This window comes from Pectinophora gossypiella, chromosome 17 (assembly GCF_024362695.1).
Source record: "Pectinophora gossypiella chromosome 17, ilPecGoss1.1, whole genome shotgun sequence".
Classification (NCBI taxonomy): Eukaryota; Metazoa; Arthropoda; class Insecta; order Lepidoptera; family Gelechiidae; genus Pectinophora; species Pectinophora gossypiella.
Window position 1 is genome coordinate 14,181,652 of NC_065420.1, and position 12,816 is coordinate 14,194,467.

General features: G+C 39.4%; 1 protein-coding gene across 5 annotated transcripts in view; it reads right to left on the reverse strand.

The window, feature by feature from the left end:
* LOC126374706 (muscle M-line assembly protein unc-89) overlaps window positions 1–6,585 on the reverse strand; it is a 54,599-nt gene extending 48,014 nt beyond the window's left edge. For 2 of the 5 annotated variants that reach the window (XM_050021426.1, XM_050021429.1), the window contains exons 1-2: window positions 6,028–6,579; window positions 3,029–3,340 (exon numbers count right to left, since the gene is read on the reverse strand). In XM_050021426.1, coding sequence (XP_049877383.1) covers window positions 3,029–3,340; window positions 6,028–6,184 — 469 coding nt within the window. In that variant the 5' untranslated portion in view covers window positions 6,185–6,579. Of the gene's footprint in view, window positions 1–3,028; window positions 3,341–6,027 lie in introns of all 5 variants that reach the window. The other 3 variants (XM_050021430.1, XM_050021427.1, XM_050021425.1) reach the window with 3 other exon arrangements.
* Between the last annotated feature and the right edge of the window lie 6,231 nt (window positions 6,586–12,816).

The window sequence follows — 12,816 nt, forward strand, 5'->3', positions numbered from 1 at the left end:
CGGCGTTGGCGCTAAAACACTTAGCGACAAACCCGTCCATATGGTCACACACATTGTGCTATTGAGGCCGCCATGTGTTTTAAATCTAAACCTCCATGAGATCCTGGTATCCTGGTAATTCAATGCTTGTTTTATGCAGGATTTTGTGGTATTTTTTTTTGTTTTGGGTTATTTGGGTTTGGGACATCGCAGCAATTCATCTAAGAAAGCAATATTGCAATTTGACATTTGCGCATATAAAAGTAAGTGCGCATTGCAAACGAATGTCAAATAGCAATATTGCTTCGATGTGGCTATTTTCACCCCCCTGGATGAAGTGCTAACAAGAATGATTTTATAGAATAAGGTCATTAGATTAATTAGAATGTAACAAAGCCTGAATAGAATGTAACAAAGCCTGAAAGTAGGCAATACTGCATCAGAAATGGGTCTTACTCGGACACTTAATATAATTTTGAATTTAGAGCTTAACAAATCACGCCTATATGTATAGCCGAAGGTGTAATCCACGCCAGCTGCGTTTAAGTTCCATGTAACAGGGCGGGAACCTATTGCCATCAACAGGGCGCAAATCCTGGAAATCACACGATATCAATTATCTATAATTCAAACATGAATTCGAATTGATAAGGCGGATTCAGAGCATTTTATTTATGGTATTATTTTAGAGAGGTACTCTCATTTTAGAGTCGTCTATGTGTAAATATTTACACATAGACGATTTTTTATCATTGTATTGACAAGGACCAAAAAATCGGACCCACATTTACATCAAAATCGTTGAATAGTACCTTAGGGAATATAACATAAATACATACATAAACTCACGCCTATTTCCGACCGGGGTAAGCAGAGACTATAGAATTAAATTTGCTTCGATCCTGACACACTTCTCTTGCTTCCTCCACATTCATCACACACAAATAGGGAATACAATTTTGTCTGTATGTAAGCTTTGACTGAAATTCACAAGCCAAATCGCTAGAATCTCTACATTTGTTCCAACCACGACCTCAGCACGTGACGATGCGTTAAAACTTTTGTTCATGTCGCACTGAGTTGCCAGCCTTCGGAACGAGTCTTTGCTCACCAACTTGTAACACTACCACTCTAATAAGACCTGCGCAGTAGGTACCTACGCTTAGAAGACACTGTAAACATACCCATACCCCATATTGTATGGTCCATACCCCCTCCGGTTGATTGAGGGGAGGCCTGAGCCCAGCAGTGGGACGTATATAGGCCGTTTATGTATGTATGTAAACATATATATTGATCTGTATCCCATGCCTAGGCTTTTACATTTTTTTTATATTGCATAATATGAAGAAAATAACATCGCAAGCAAGGAAAAATAAAATCAATTAATTATTTACATTTAAAAAATAATAAAATAAAAATCATTAAAGATAAACTTGGGCTCACCCGGGTTCGAATCCCGGTGGGGACATACCACAAAAATCACTTTGTGATCCCTAGTTTTCAAAGACTCCTTTAAAGGTAGGAAAGGACAGAGACAGCCATAGACATAGTAATAAAAAAACCGTCCCGGTAAGAACCCCTAAGGAAAACTCAAAAGTTACATATCCAACAACGGAAACTGTTTAAAAAATGTATTCATTTGATTCTTATATCTTTTTATATATTTTTTTTGTTGTCTGAACCTGCAACGGGCAGGAAAAATGAAAGCGAAATCACGTAGTAAACAAAAAGCGGTGAAAACTAGATGACTTAATGTCTCCATCGGCCGGTGAAGACATGTTCACTTGTGAAATCGTGTTTGCGTTTACACTTTAACTTGCTAACAGGCCGAGTGGCTGTGATGCTTCGACACATGACTTCATTTCAGTACAGGTTTGAAGGGGGCCGGAAAAAATATTTAAAACATACAAAATGACAAACAAAGTTGAAGAGTATTCTAAACTGGCGAGCGTGCATGAAGGCTTTGATGAGAGTGGAAGGAGCGAAAGTGGTGTGTCAGGATCGTAGTAAGTGGAATTCCGTCTGCCCACCCCAACGGGAAATGGGCGTGATCTTATATATGGATGTAAATTGACGATTAATAAAACCCGCCTTGCAATATTTTTTCCTGACTTATTGTAGGTTTGCTTCAGATGGGATTAACTATTTGACCGGACAAAATGCTGTGATACGTGGAATAGAAATATTTTTCTTTTTTTGTGACTTTTTGTAGATTTGCCGCAGATGGCTTTAACTATATAGCTGCATAGCTGCTATGATCATTGTATAGAATTAGCTTAAGAGTAGAGTAAGTTAGATACTACCCATAGGTACTACGTGCTATGAAAAGCACGAACCACGCAAATCAGGCAAATGTATGTAACCTCTGTTGGGCTGACAGAAACTGTGTCTAAGGCCTCAGAAAAATCTAAATATAACGCATACGTAACATGCTATGCACATGTGATTGACAAGCGTTGCCGGCGCCGGCGCTTCCGTTACGTTTGGGAACTGAAACAGTTTATATTTGCGCAAATCCAAACGAAATAGGTACTCTTTATATTCTGAATCGGTTTATATTTAATCATAAAAAGGGACATTTTAGATGTAACGTTTAGAAGGAAACTTTTCTTATAGTAGCCTTATAGTGAAACCTCGCAAATCGTAAGCGTATTTTTGAATAATAACTTTCTGCTTTGATTTTCTTCAACAAAAAAATATAGACTGCAACTTTTTACCTGGATCCAAACTAGCAAATCTAAAGGGAGGTTTTGTTACGATGATTTTTCAAGAAGGTGCTTAGGTGATTATAAAAGGCGACATTATGTTTTAAAAAAAAACACTGATTAGCGAAGTAAAGGTACTTCGTAGTCATTATAGTAAGTAAAAACATTTAATAAGATTTGCATCATAACCTAGGGTCACCTCAATTAATATGTACATCAATGTTAGTACAATAATCACTGAATTCCAGAAAATCCATGCAAGTTAGTGAACACGTAAGTATTCGTAATCTGTTTGACAAATCCAGACAAGCTTGGTCACGCCAAAAAATTTAAAAACTAACTGTCTTCAAGTGTCCAAGAGTTGAACCCGTTGTGGGTGCTGAGACTCATGACAGGGACTCCAAAATGCTCCTTCAAGCAGGAGCTGTTGCTAGACTTCATTGTGTCTAAGAGCATCTTCGTTGTCTTCCCGACATTCTCGGTTCTCTTCAGGAAAGCTGCTATGTCTACTCCGCAAGTTTCGTTTACCGCTTTCCGACACTCGGCCGCGGCGTAAGGAGACAGTTTCCCGTCAGTACTGACGGCGTAGTTGCACACTTCATTGAGGACTTCTAAAACCTGGACTTCAGTCTCGAAGAGTACTTCGCAGCAGCCTGTTGGGAAATTGGTTAGAGCAGTGGTTGCCAAAGTTGTCTGGAGCGATACGACCCGTCTAATATAAGTTTACAAACTCTGGACCCACCTCTGGGAAATTTATCCGTTACCAATTTGTATAGAGTAACAAGAACACGATTGGCGTTTAGCTAACTGTGACAAGTACCTTCTAATTTGGCGGGCGCTTCATGCCCGTTATTTTTTTCAACCTGCTCTTGCAATGGTCATGAGTGAATGTCTGCAGTTCGTGTAGATTCTCACATTATTCTTAAGGAATAATTGATTTCGCTTATATAGGAGACATTGAAGAGGACCCACGCTGTGATAGGTATGAGCATTGGATTGGGCACCTACCTACTCGTACTAGCCATTTTTCGTCTCAATAATGACTGTTTTTTTTGCACGCCTACAAGGCAGAACATACTGAACTTAATATATTTGTAAACGTTCTGTAATAAAGACTATGTTCTAGCAAATAAGGGTTGTTCTACGAACACCGGAATGCAAAAATATCCTAGAACTTTGTCTATTTGCAAATATCCAGTTAAAACTTACGTAAATTGACGACATACATAAGATACATACATTCTATGCAAATAGTTCGAGGATCTACCCCATAAATGTATCTGTACCTGTGACATGAGTTTTGGTGAGTTCAGTCATTGGCCTAAGACGTTACAACCTACACACGATGTAATGACCTACCTACTATTAGACAGTACTTAAATTGGATATATTTTGATAGTGGAAAAGTTGCTTGGCAAGCACACGGATTCTCCATGTTTGATCAAGGTGGACAATTACTCTCAACCCACATCTGCCCACTGATGGATGCAGGTAACCTCACTATCAACATTTATAATCCATTAAATTGATACTGTGAACATGATTTCTCAAGACAAAGTAAATATTCTTGTCCGTAATTCATATTTAAAAAACAAACATTTTTTTGTATATTTAAGTTTGTTAATGTGGCGTCAAATATGAAAATTCATAATAATCAAATATCTCCAGAACCCTTGAAATTTAAATACTTCTTAATATTATATACAATGAAATATTTAAAACACAGTCGTAAACCGTAAAACGACGACATAAATACTATCTAGACAAACTGAAAATCTGACAAAGGGCTTATTAATAAATTGTAGATAAAAATAATAGAATAAAGATAATAAAAATAATCAAATATTCAGTATTTGATTTGATTGTATTCAGTATTTGATTTTCCATCACGTTAAATTCTACAATGTCAGTTAATTTGTGTGTACATTTGTACAATATTTTATCTTATCAAAAATATTCTGAACATTGCTACTATTTACTATTAAATCAATAATAATTGTATAATTAGTAAGCTCCTAAGTAAATTATAAAGCTTATTACGATTAATTAATTATTTGAAAAAATATATTGCTTATAAAATTAATTCACTCTAAAAACAAAAGAATATGTGCTATTTTTATAATATTCATGAACCAAATAAAATCACCTAACCTACATTTTCGACCGCAAAATGTGACTTTATACCTAATTAACATAACATTTTTCAATGGAACTGTTATCAATGGGAGTTATAAAAAAACATATGAGCTATGTTTTTCCTCAATAAACATTTTAACAACGTAAAATACAATGTCTGAACTACTTGGTGACAAATTGTTCGAAAATAGTATAATCGATTTAGATGGAAATGGTAAATACCATTTTTTTTATTTATGTACTTATTGATGGAAATTATATGTATTTTGTACTTGTAGGTATATTTATGACAATAAGCCATATTAATACAGATTCAAACAGGTACCTTGAAATTAATCTTAATTTAATTTATGACTATAATGCGGAATAATTAGAGATGTCACTAGTTTGCAATTCCTTTGATAATATAGTTGATCAGTTAATTTGAATAGATAATACAAAGGTAACTTCTAATTTATTCTATTATAATATTGGTTATTGCTAGTAATTGGTACGGTACAAAAAACAACATACCCACTAGGTACCAATAGCATATAGGTGTGAATTGGTACAAGACTTTGTACCTGTTACTTTTAAAAGCTTATAAAACAATCGGTAATGGAATTTACAATATATTTTATGTGTTAAAGTTTTATCAAATGATTAAAAACAATATGATTTCATTATCCAATTAATTTTTGTTTGAGGAGTCATAAAATACTTAATAAGTTGTACTCAAAATATTTTTGAACAAATATAACTTTTGAATTATATTTTTCAGAAAATTATGTATATATTCTGATATTACCGCACCGCCTAAATTTAATTTAGGAAAACTAATAGTGCGATTTTATATTAGTTTCTTACTTACGTAAGGCAGGTACCACATTCCGATCACATTTTCAACAAACAATGATGCTCAGAGTCAACAACTGGACCGAGAATATTTGCTTAGCAATATCATGTTCCGTGAATCGCAAATATACGCCATCAACGGACACAAGCCGCTCGCTATACCAGTTTACATAACTTATTATATGAAAATCTCGAAAAGTTTTTGTTCTCATCTTTCAAATATTACGTCAAATAGAAAGACAAAACAATTTTCATTCAAAGGCGGCGTGTAATTAGATTAAAAACGAGTAAAACGTCTCCGGAGCGCGTCCCTGAGTGGCGGCACCAGCGATATTGACATTGAGCTTCGGGTTAAAAATACCGCCGTTACCTGCGTCCCGGTCGAACTGGTTGGGCTTCAGCGAGTCCCGCGTGCCGCCCAGCAGCAGCGGAGACAAGATCCTCGGCCACAGCACCGCGAAACAACCCACAACAATCACTAGAACGAACATCGTCTTCCGCGGCCCTAAAACCTCCTCGTTCGCCATCTCGTCGTATTATTCGTATCGTTTTCGTCACTACACAGCCGGTCACACTCTACGGGAACATCGTCGTGTGTGATATAAATAAAATTTTCCCTCAAATCCCGTCCCACACGTTCGCCAAGAAAACTCGAGCGAGCGAGCGCAGTGACAGCTGTCAAAAGCTTTTTTTCTTCCAACGGGAGCGATCAATTTCTCCGAGTCAATCCGAGTCGTTACGGGAGCGTCCACGGGCTTCTTTCTTCGGTGCAATTTCTTCGAGCGTAGAACGCCGGTGGATTGAGCTGGCTCGATGTGACACAGCCGTATATCAACGTCAATCAGCTATGCCGACATCTTGCCTTCCCAGCCACCGGCTCGGTGCTTGCAGTTCAAATATTTACAGAAAGAATTTAGAGGTGACGAGCGTTCGGCGCTCGAGGCTCGGTACAATATGGCCCGGCGCGGAGGCGGCGCCGGCTAATAACCCGTCCCCACCGCGAGGGCTCCACGCGCTCAGATGAATACTAATTAGACAATAGTACTTGTCATTTTATGCTCAAGAAAAGGCGGCACTAAAAATCAAGTTACACTAAACTTTTCCAGTCATTGAGAGTCACGTAAGCGACGCGTCACGCGTTTGTTTCCATGTCTGCGCGGAGACCGATTCATCTGGTGTCTCTGATTGAGATCTACCTGCGCCTACGCTGCCTATTGATGACAGAGTGGGTCACGCACGACCCTGCTAAACGCTTTGCATAAGACTTTCTTATTCAATGAAAGATTCTGATGTTCGTTAAGTAACACAACACACTTTTTGTTCGTTTTTCACATTATACAAATATTCCGTAAGCTTAGGATTCTGCTCTCTAATCTACTAGATCGTTTAAAAGGTGAACATTGCTTGTTTAGCTGGTAAAACCTATTTGGCTTTACGATAAGTTATCTCAAGTCAACAGCTACCGCCCAAAACCCGAATTAATGCCTCTGTGACTCATCTAAACGAGATAAGGAGGTTTTACTTATAGCTACAAAGGTAGGGACCTACTATAAAATGAAACATACTGAAACAGACTGTTTTACCACTCTTCTTGTTCTTCTATCGTGTGGGTTGTGAGGTGAATTACCAACCCCATCAACCCTGGTGTCAGGGTCACTAACTGTAGATAATGTAGGCGGGACACGTGCCCAATAACGTAGGTAAAGTAGGTATATGGACGTTTAGTTTAGGTATAGACTGTTTATGTTCGGTGGTAAGCTAAGCGAATGTCAATTTCATTAATGGATGATACTCATGGTTAGTCTCACAAGCTGATACGATCTCCTTCTCTCGTGTGTTTCACCACGGTGTTAACCCTGGTGTCAAGGTTTCTGTTGAGCCGCCAAAGGTTTGACATGGGTTATGAAAAGACATAGTATCCGGTAGCTGATATGGTGGTTTATGATGATCAGTTGGTTGTGGTGATATGGGTGATATGCACTCTAGTGTAGTGCCTAGAAAAACCATTTTGGGAGAATTCTAATTGTTTATTTTTTAATTTATTGTGCGTTTCACCGATCGGCGCGGGTTGAAAATCAGTGTTGCCCTCTGGGTAAATTTTCACTGAACCCTGGCCTTTTTTTGGTTAACTGCGACACCCATATATACCTTTGTTTTGTGTTTTCTAACTAAATATTAATGTGTGTATATTTTAATGTTGTAAATGTAAGTATATGTGTGTTATTATTGTTCTAAGTAGGTACTTATTCAAGTTTTGTATAAGGCCAAAAGAACGTAGCCTGGAAAGTCATTAGTTTTATTAAAATCCGCGGGGCTTCCTTCGTGGTGCATACTCGCCAGTATTCAACTAAGTATTCATATAACGTCAAGAACCGCTACCCATCGTTTCCATGGTAAATACCGCGTAACTTATATTATTTGAATCACGCATTTCCTGATATGACTCTAAGTCCAAAATGGGTGATGGACGGAAACCTTTGCACTGGCAGGATATCCTCTTTGTTTATGGTTCACTGCCACCATCGCATCCAGACTGACTTATAACACCTTCGCGGGTTGGTTACTTTTAAATATGGCTGGGAACCAGGGGTGTAGTCAGAAGGCTCATCACCCGATTAGGTACTCTAGCCATAGAGGCGGCCAATCAGCTCGCGACACCAAACATTTCAGGACCCCGATACCGACCCCGCCGGCGTGTCGACGATTTCTCTCAATCAGCGCTTATCGCTATCGATTAATTCTTTCCAATATTTTTCCTCTCAGACGACGCCCTGAGCCGAGGTTCGCGCCCAACTGGGTACCCTCAGGCCTGTTGTCTTAAACGTTGTACCGGGTGAGAGCCTTCAGCGCTCCGCATTTGTCCGGCCAAGTAGTTAATGCCATGTGCGGCAAATCTACAATGAGTCACGTCAAAAAAAAAACAGAAAGGTCATTGTGAGGATTCTCAGGTGAATGCACACCCAGGACACTCCGTAAAAATCTCTTTTTTAGCGTGAACGAACGAAGTTATTAACTTATCTTAAGTGCAGTTTTCTCTAACCCTTGGCTCCACCATTGTAAGTAGACGGCGATACAGCTACCTGTCACGTTTGTCTAACAGAAAGCTCGGTGAGGTGATACATAGTTCATCTTGCAATGGATGTACCTACCTCCAACCCTGAATCACATTATAGAATTATGTTACTACCTACATTGCTTCTCTTTATTTTGATCGGAATAATAAAGGATGGAAGATGTAATGGTGCTTGGGTGCAATAAAAACAAAGATAAACGATGCATATGTCTGTTATCAGCAGACAGGCAGTGCTTCTGCCTGTAGCAATTAGCGCGCCTGTCAAATCGTCAGGTTACCTACGTAAGCGGACCCTGTGAAAAACGGGATAATGCTATAATGATGTCTATTTTCCATGAAATGAGAAGGTAAAACGAAGGGAAATCTTTACGGCGCCATTGATTTTGTTTTTGAGGAACGTAGCTTGGATATCCAGCTTACGACATCGTATCAACAGTGGCTGCAAGTTGTCTTTGATTACTTTTGGCTCTGCCGACCCCATTAGGCATTACGGGCGTGAGTTTGTTTGTGTAGTTTGTACGTAGCTTGGAAAGTCCCTCGTTGCTTTGTGGCCTTTTTAACCCCCAAGTCATCATCATCATCAGCCCATTAACGTCCCCACTGCTGGGGCACGGGCCTTCCCTATGGATGGATAGGGAGATCGGACCTTAAACCATCACGCGAGCCCAGTGCGGATTGATGGTTATGCAGCCGGCAAACCCCCAAGTATTTGTCACTAAACCCTCCGTCCGACCCTGTATCGCGGCCATTTTGTATCGCCGCCGCGTACGCAGTTTCCTGCGTCGAAAAGAGCGCTACCTACCCATTGTTTTCTTGGAGGGGATGTGTGTGCACCGAATACAGATACGGCATAATAGTTTAACTGTCGAATCAAAAAAATGTAAGGGCCCCAGTCTTTTTTAATACGCAACTGTTTAAATAGTCCCTCGTAAACTCTGAATATAAAATGCTTCGTTTAAGGTCAATAGAACCGAATTAGTAGCTTCATGGTTTTTGAATGGGCTTGGAAACCTTTAAGGAAGGAATACTGAGAAAATAAATTTAAACTCATGTGAAACTTGCTTTATGTAAAAAAGCTTATCATAAGATTAATGATTGATTACCTAAATGATAAAATGTCTGATATTAAATGTGTCCATCTAGTTATTAAATAACTTGTAATGTAGACATTGACTTAAAATATGTATTACTGTTGCAGTTTATTGTCATTTCTTCTCCTAAGCCATAACACGTTGCGAAATGATGTACTTAGATTCAAAAATGTTACATTGAATAAATGATTCTGATTTGTTTTCTATCTAACTAGATACTAAGGCGATATAATTATCGAGTAAGTAGGTACACGCCACGAAAAACCCCCGCAAATACATCCCTCGCTCCAATACATCAGCTTCTTTCACTCTATGGTTGCCTGGCTGAAATCGCTATTACAAAACATAACAGCATCACAATATGATCACATCGGTATCCTCGATTTTTTTTTATACGTGACTTATTGTAGATTTGCCGCAGATGGCATTAACTACTTGACCGGACAAAAGGTATCCTCGAAATTTAGTGCAATTAAGATATTTTTATTAATTTATTTGTACACAATAAAACAGACACAAGGAACATACAAAAAACAGACAGTACAAGAAGGTAAGCGTGCCTATGTCTCATCATCATCATCAATTTAAGAGCCACGCTCTTGTCGGTGCAGCATTTCCATGCTACTTTTTTAGGGAAAAATAGGGCAGTGATTTCCCTCTTGCCTTCCGCCCCGCAGTACTCTGTCTGACGCAAGTGGGATGGCGCCCAGAGTAGTCTATTACAAAGCCATACTAGGACTCCTGTCCTCCGCCTCTGAATAGTAGGTACTGACAGTTACTGCTGCCCTCTGTCAGGTACCTATCTCTAAACAAAGAAAAACAAAATTCAAAAAATCCAAATTTGAATTTGAGTTTACAATACATCCTTCCTCACCGGGTTCGAACAGGGGGCGACTCTATAGCCATTAGCTGAAGTATCTACAATCCAAACAATTTAAAACTCATAAACTCGAATGCAGAGATTTAGAGCCATAACGATGAAAAACACGCGTTCTCCGAACACGGCTATAAAGATTTAGGTATTTTTTTCAAGGCATCGATAGGTACCTACATTTCTAAGACCTTAACCTCTTAAACAATGTACTACAGTCGTCTTCCTACATGGTTGTATTCTGAACATTTACACTATATTATTCCTTACACTTTTACATACATTGCTCTTTAACCTAGAAACTTCTGCATTAGCAATCTTATTAAGAAAGCAATAGTTAATAAACTGAAGGAGATTTGTTTAAATTGTGCGTTGTAGTGTTAATATAATAGGTTAGTGTAGGAGTGGATTCGTCTAGTTGGCAACTGATGTAACTCTGACGAAGTGAGTGAGTCACACTAAGTACCTAGCTACCTACTCTTTAATAGAGTAATTACTCCTTTTGTAGTCTCAAACGTTCGGGTATTGTAAGGAATTTATGAATGAATCTTATTGTGATAAATGATGATAAATGATTAGGTATCACGTGCTCGCCGGTGAAGGAAAACATCGTGAGGAAACCCACATTCCCGAGAAATGCATTTCGTAGGTATGTGACCTAACCTGTATTGGGCTGGTTTTCCCTTCGCGGGTTGGAAAGTCAGTCAGGCAGTCGCTTCTGTAAAAAACCGGAGTTGTCAAATCTTCAGGTTAGGTAAGCTGACCCTGTGAAAAACAGGATACTTAATGGGAAAATGATGATGATTACGATAAGTGATGAATTCAGAAGTTCATAACGCCGCGCCGCCTTACTGTGAAAACTTAGTACTCGAAGCGCCTTTTTGAAAAATCACATTTGTGGTTTTTGCTAATAAAACCTTGCTAGACAAGCTTGTTTTAATCCAGGTAAACAATTGTCTCAAATTAAATTAAAACAATAAAATCTCGAGGTTTTGTTTAACTAACACAGTTGGTTCTACCATTAAAAGTGGACGGCGGCGATACGGCTCATCACCTATTTTTTTTTACCTTTGATGGACTTCCCCGAAGGCATTGACGAGGCCTGAAATGGAGTGAGCTCGCCCAGAAAGGGCCTGTTCACTCTGGGCTTGAAAGCACCCGGGTTATATGCATTCGGAAGTACAGAAGACGGCAGAAGGATCCAGTCCTTAGCAGTGCGCATAATGAAGGACGATGCGAAGCGCTTTGTGCGAATAGTTGGGATATCCACCAAATAGGGATGGAACCCGGCCGTACGTCTGGAAGTCCGAAGATAAAAGGGAGATGGTGGAATGAGCTCGTGTAGATCGCGGGCACACTCCCCGAAGTACAGTCTGTAGAATACCGACATACTGGCGATTTTTCGCCGATGTGCCGAGGTTTACGTTGGTCTAATAGAAAGCTCGGTGAGTTGAAGGTAGGTACTTAGTTCATCTTGTGATGGATGTACCTGTGACTACTTTACGAGGTTTTCATTAAGGCGACGTTAATCATCACCTTACTGAGGAAAAGCGATATAAAGCGATAAAAGCAGGTAGCTATATCTACTCCTCTGCGATACGACGGCGAATACGAGAGGTGTACGACATAATTTCAAAGAACGTGTCGCGCGTCGCTGGTCGTCGCGTGCGCATATTTTCGCGTGCCGACGCCATTGTGGAAGCTCGGACGCGATTTGAATACAGTGTAGCGAGGTTCAAGTCGAAATGTAACGAAGATTATTTCTACCAGCATACTGGTTTAACGTTACATACACGCATATCTCACGCCAGTAACGCCTAACAGGGTAGGCATACATACCTAAGTACCTAGTCATTTATTCTATCTTCTTCTACCGTGTGGGTTGTGAGGTGGATTACCAACCCCATCAACCCTGGCGTCAGGTTTATTATTGAGCCGCCAAAGGCCCCTGACATGGCTCATGTAACGACTACTTACGTACATCGGTAAATAATAGCCAGGACCAACGGCTCAACGTGCCTTCCGAAGCGCGGATCATCTTACTTTTGGACAATCAGGTGATCAGCCTAATGTAATGTCCTAACCAAACCTCTGTTATGTTGACTCTGTGGTGTTTTTTTTTAA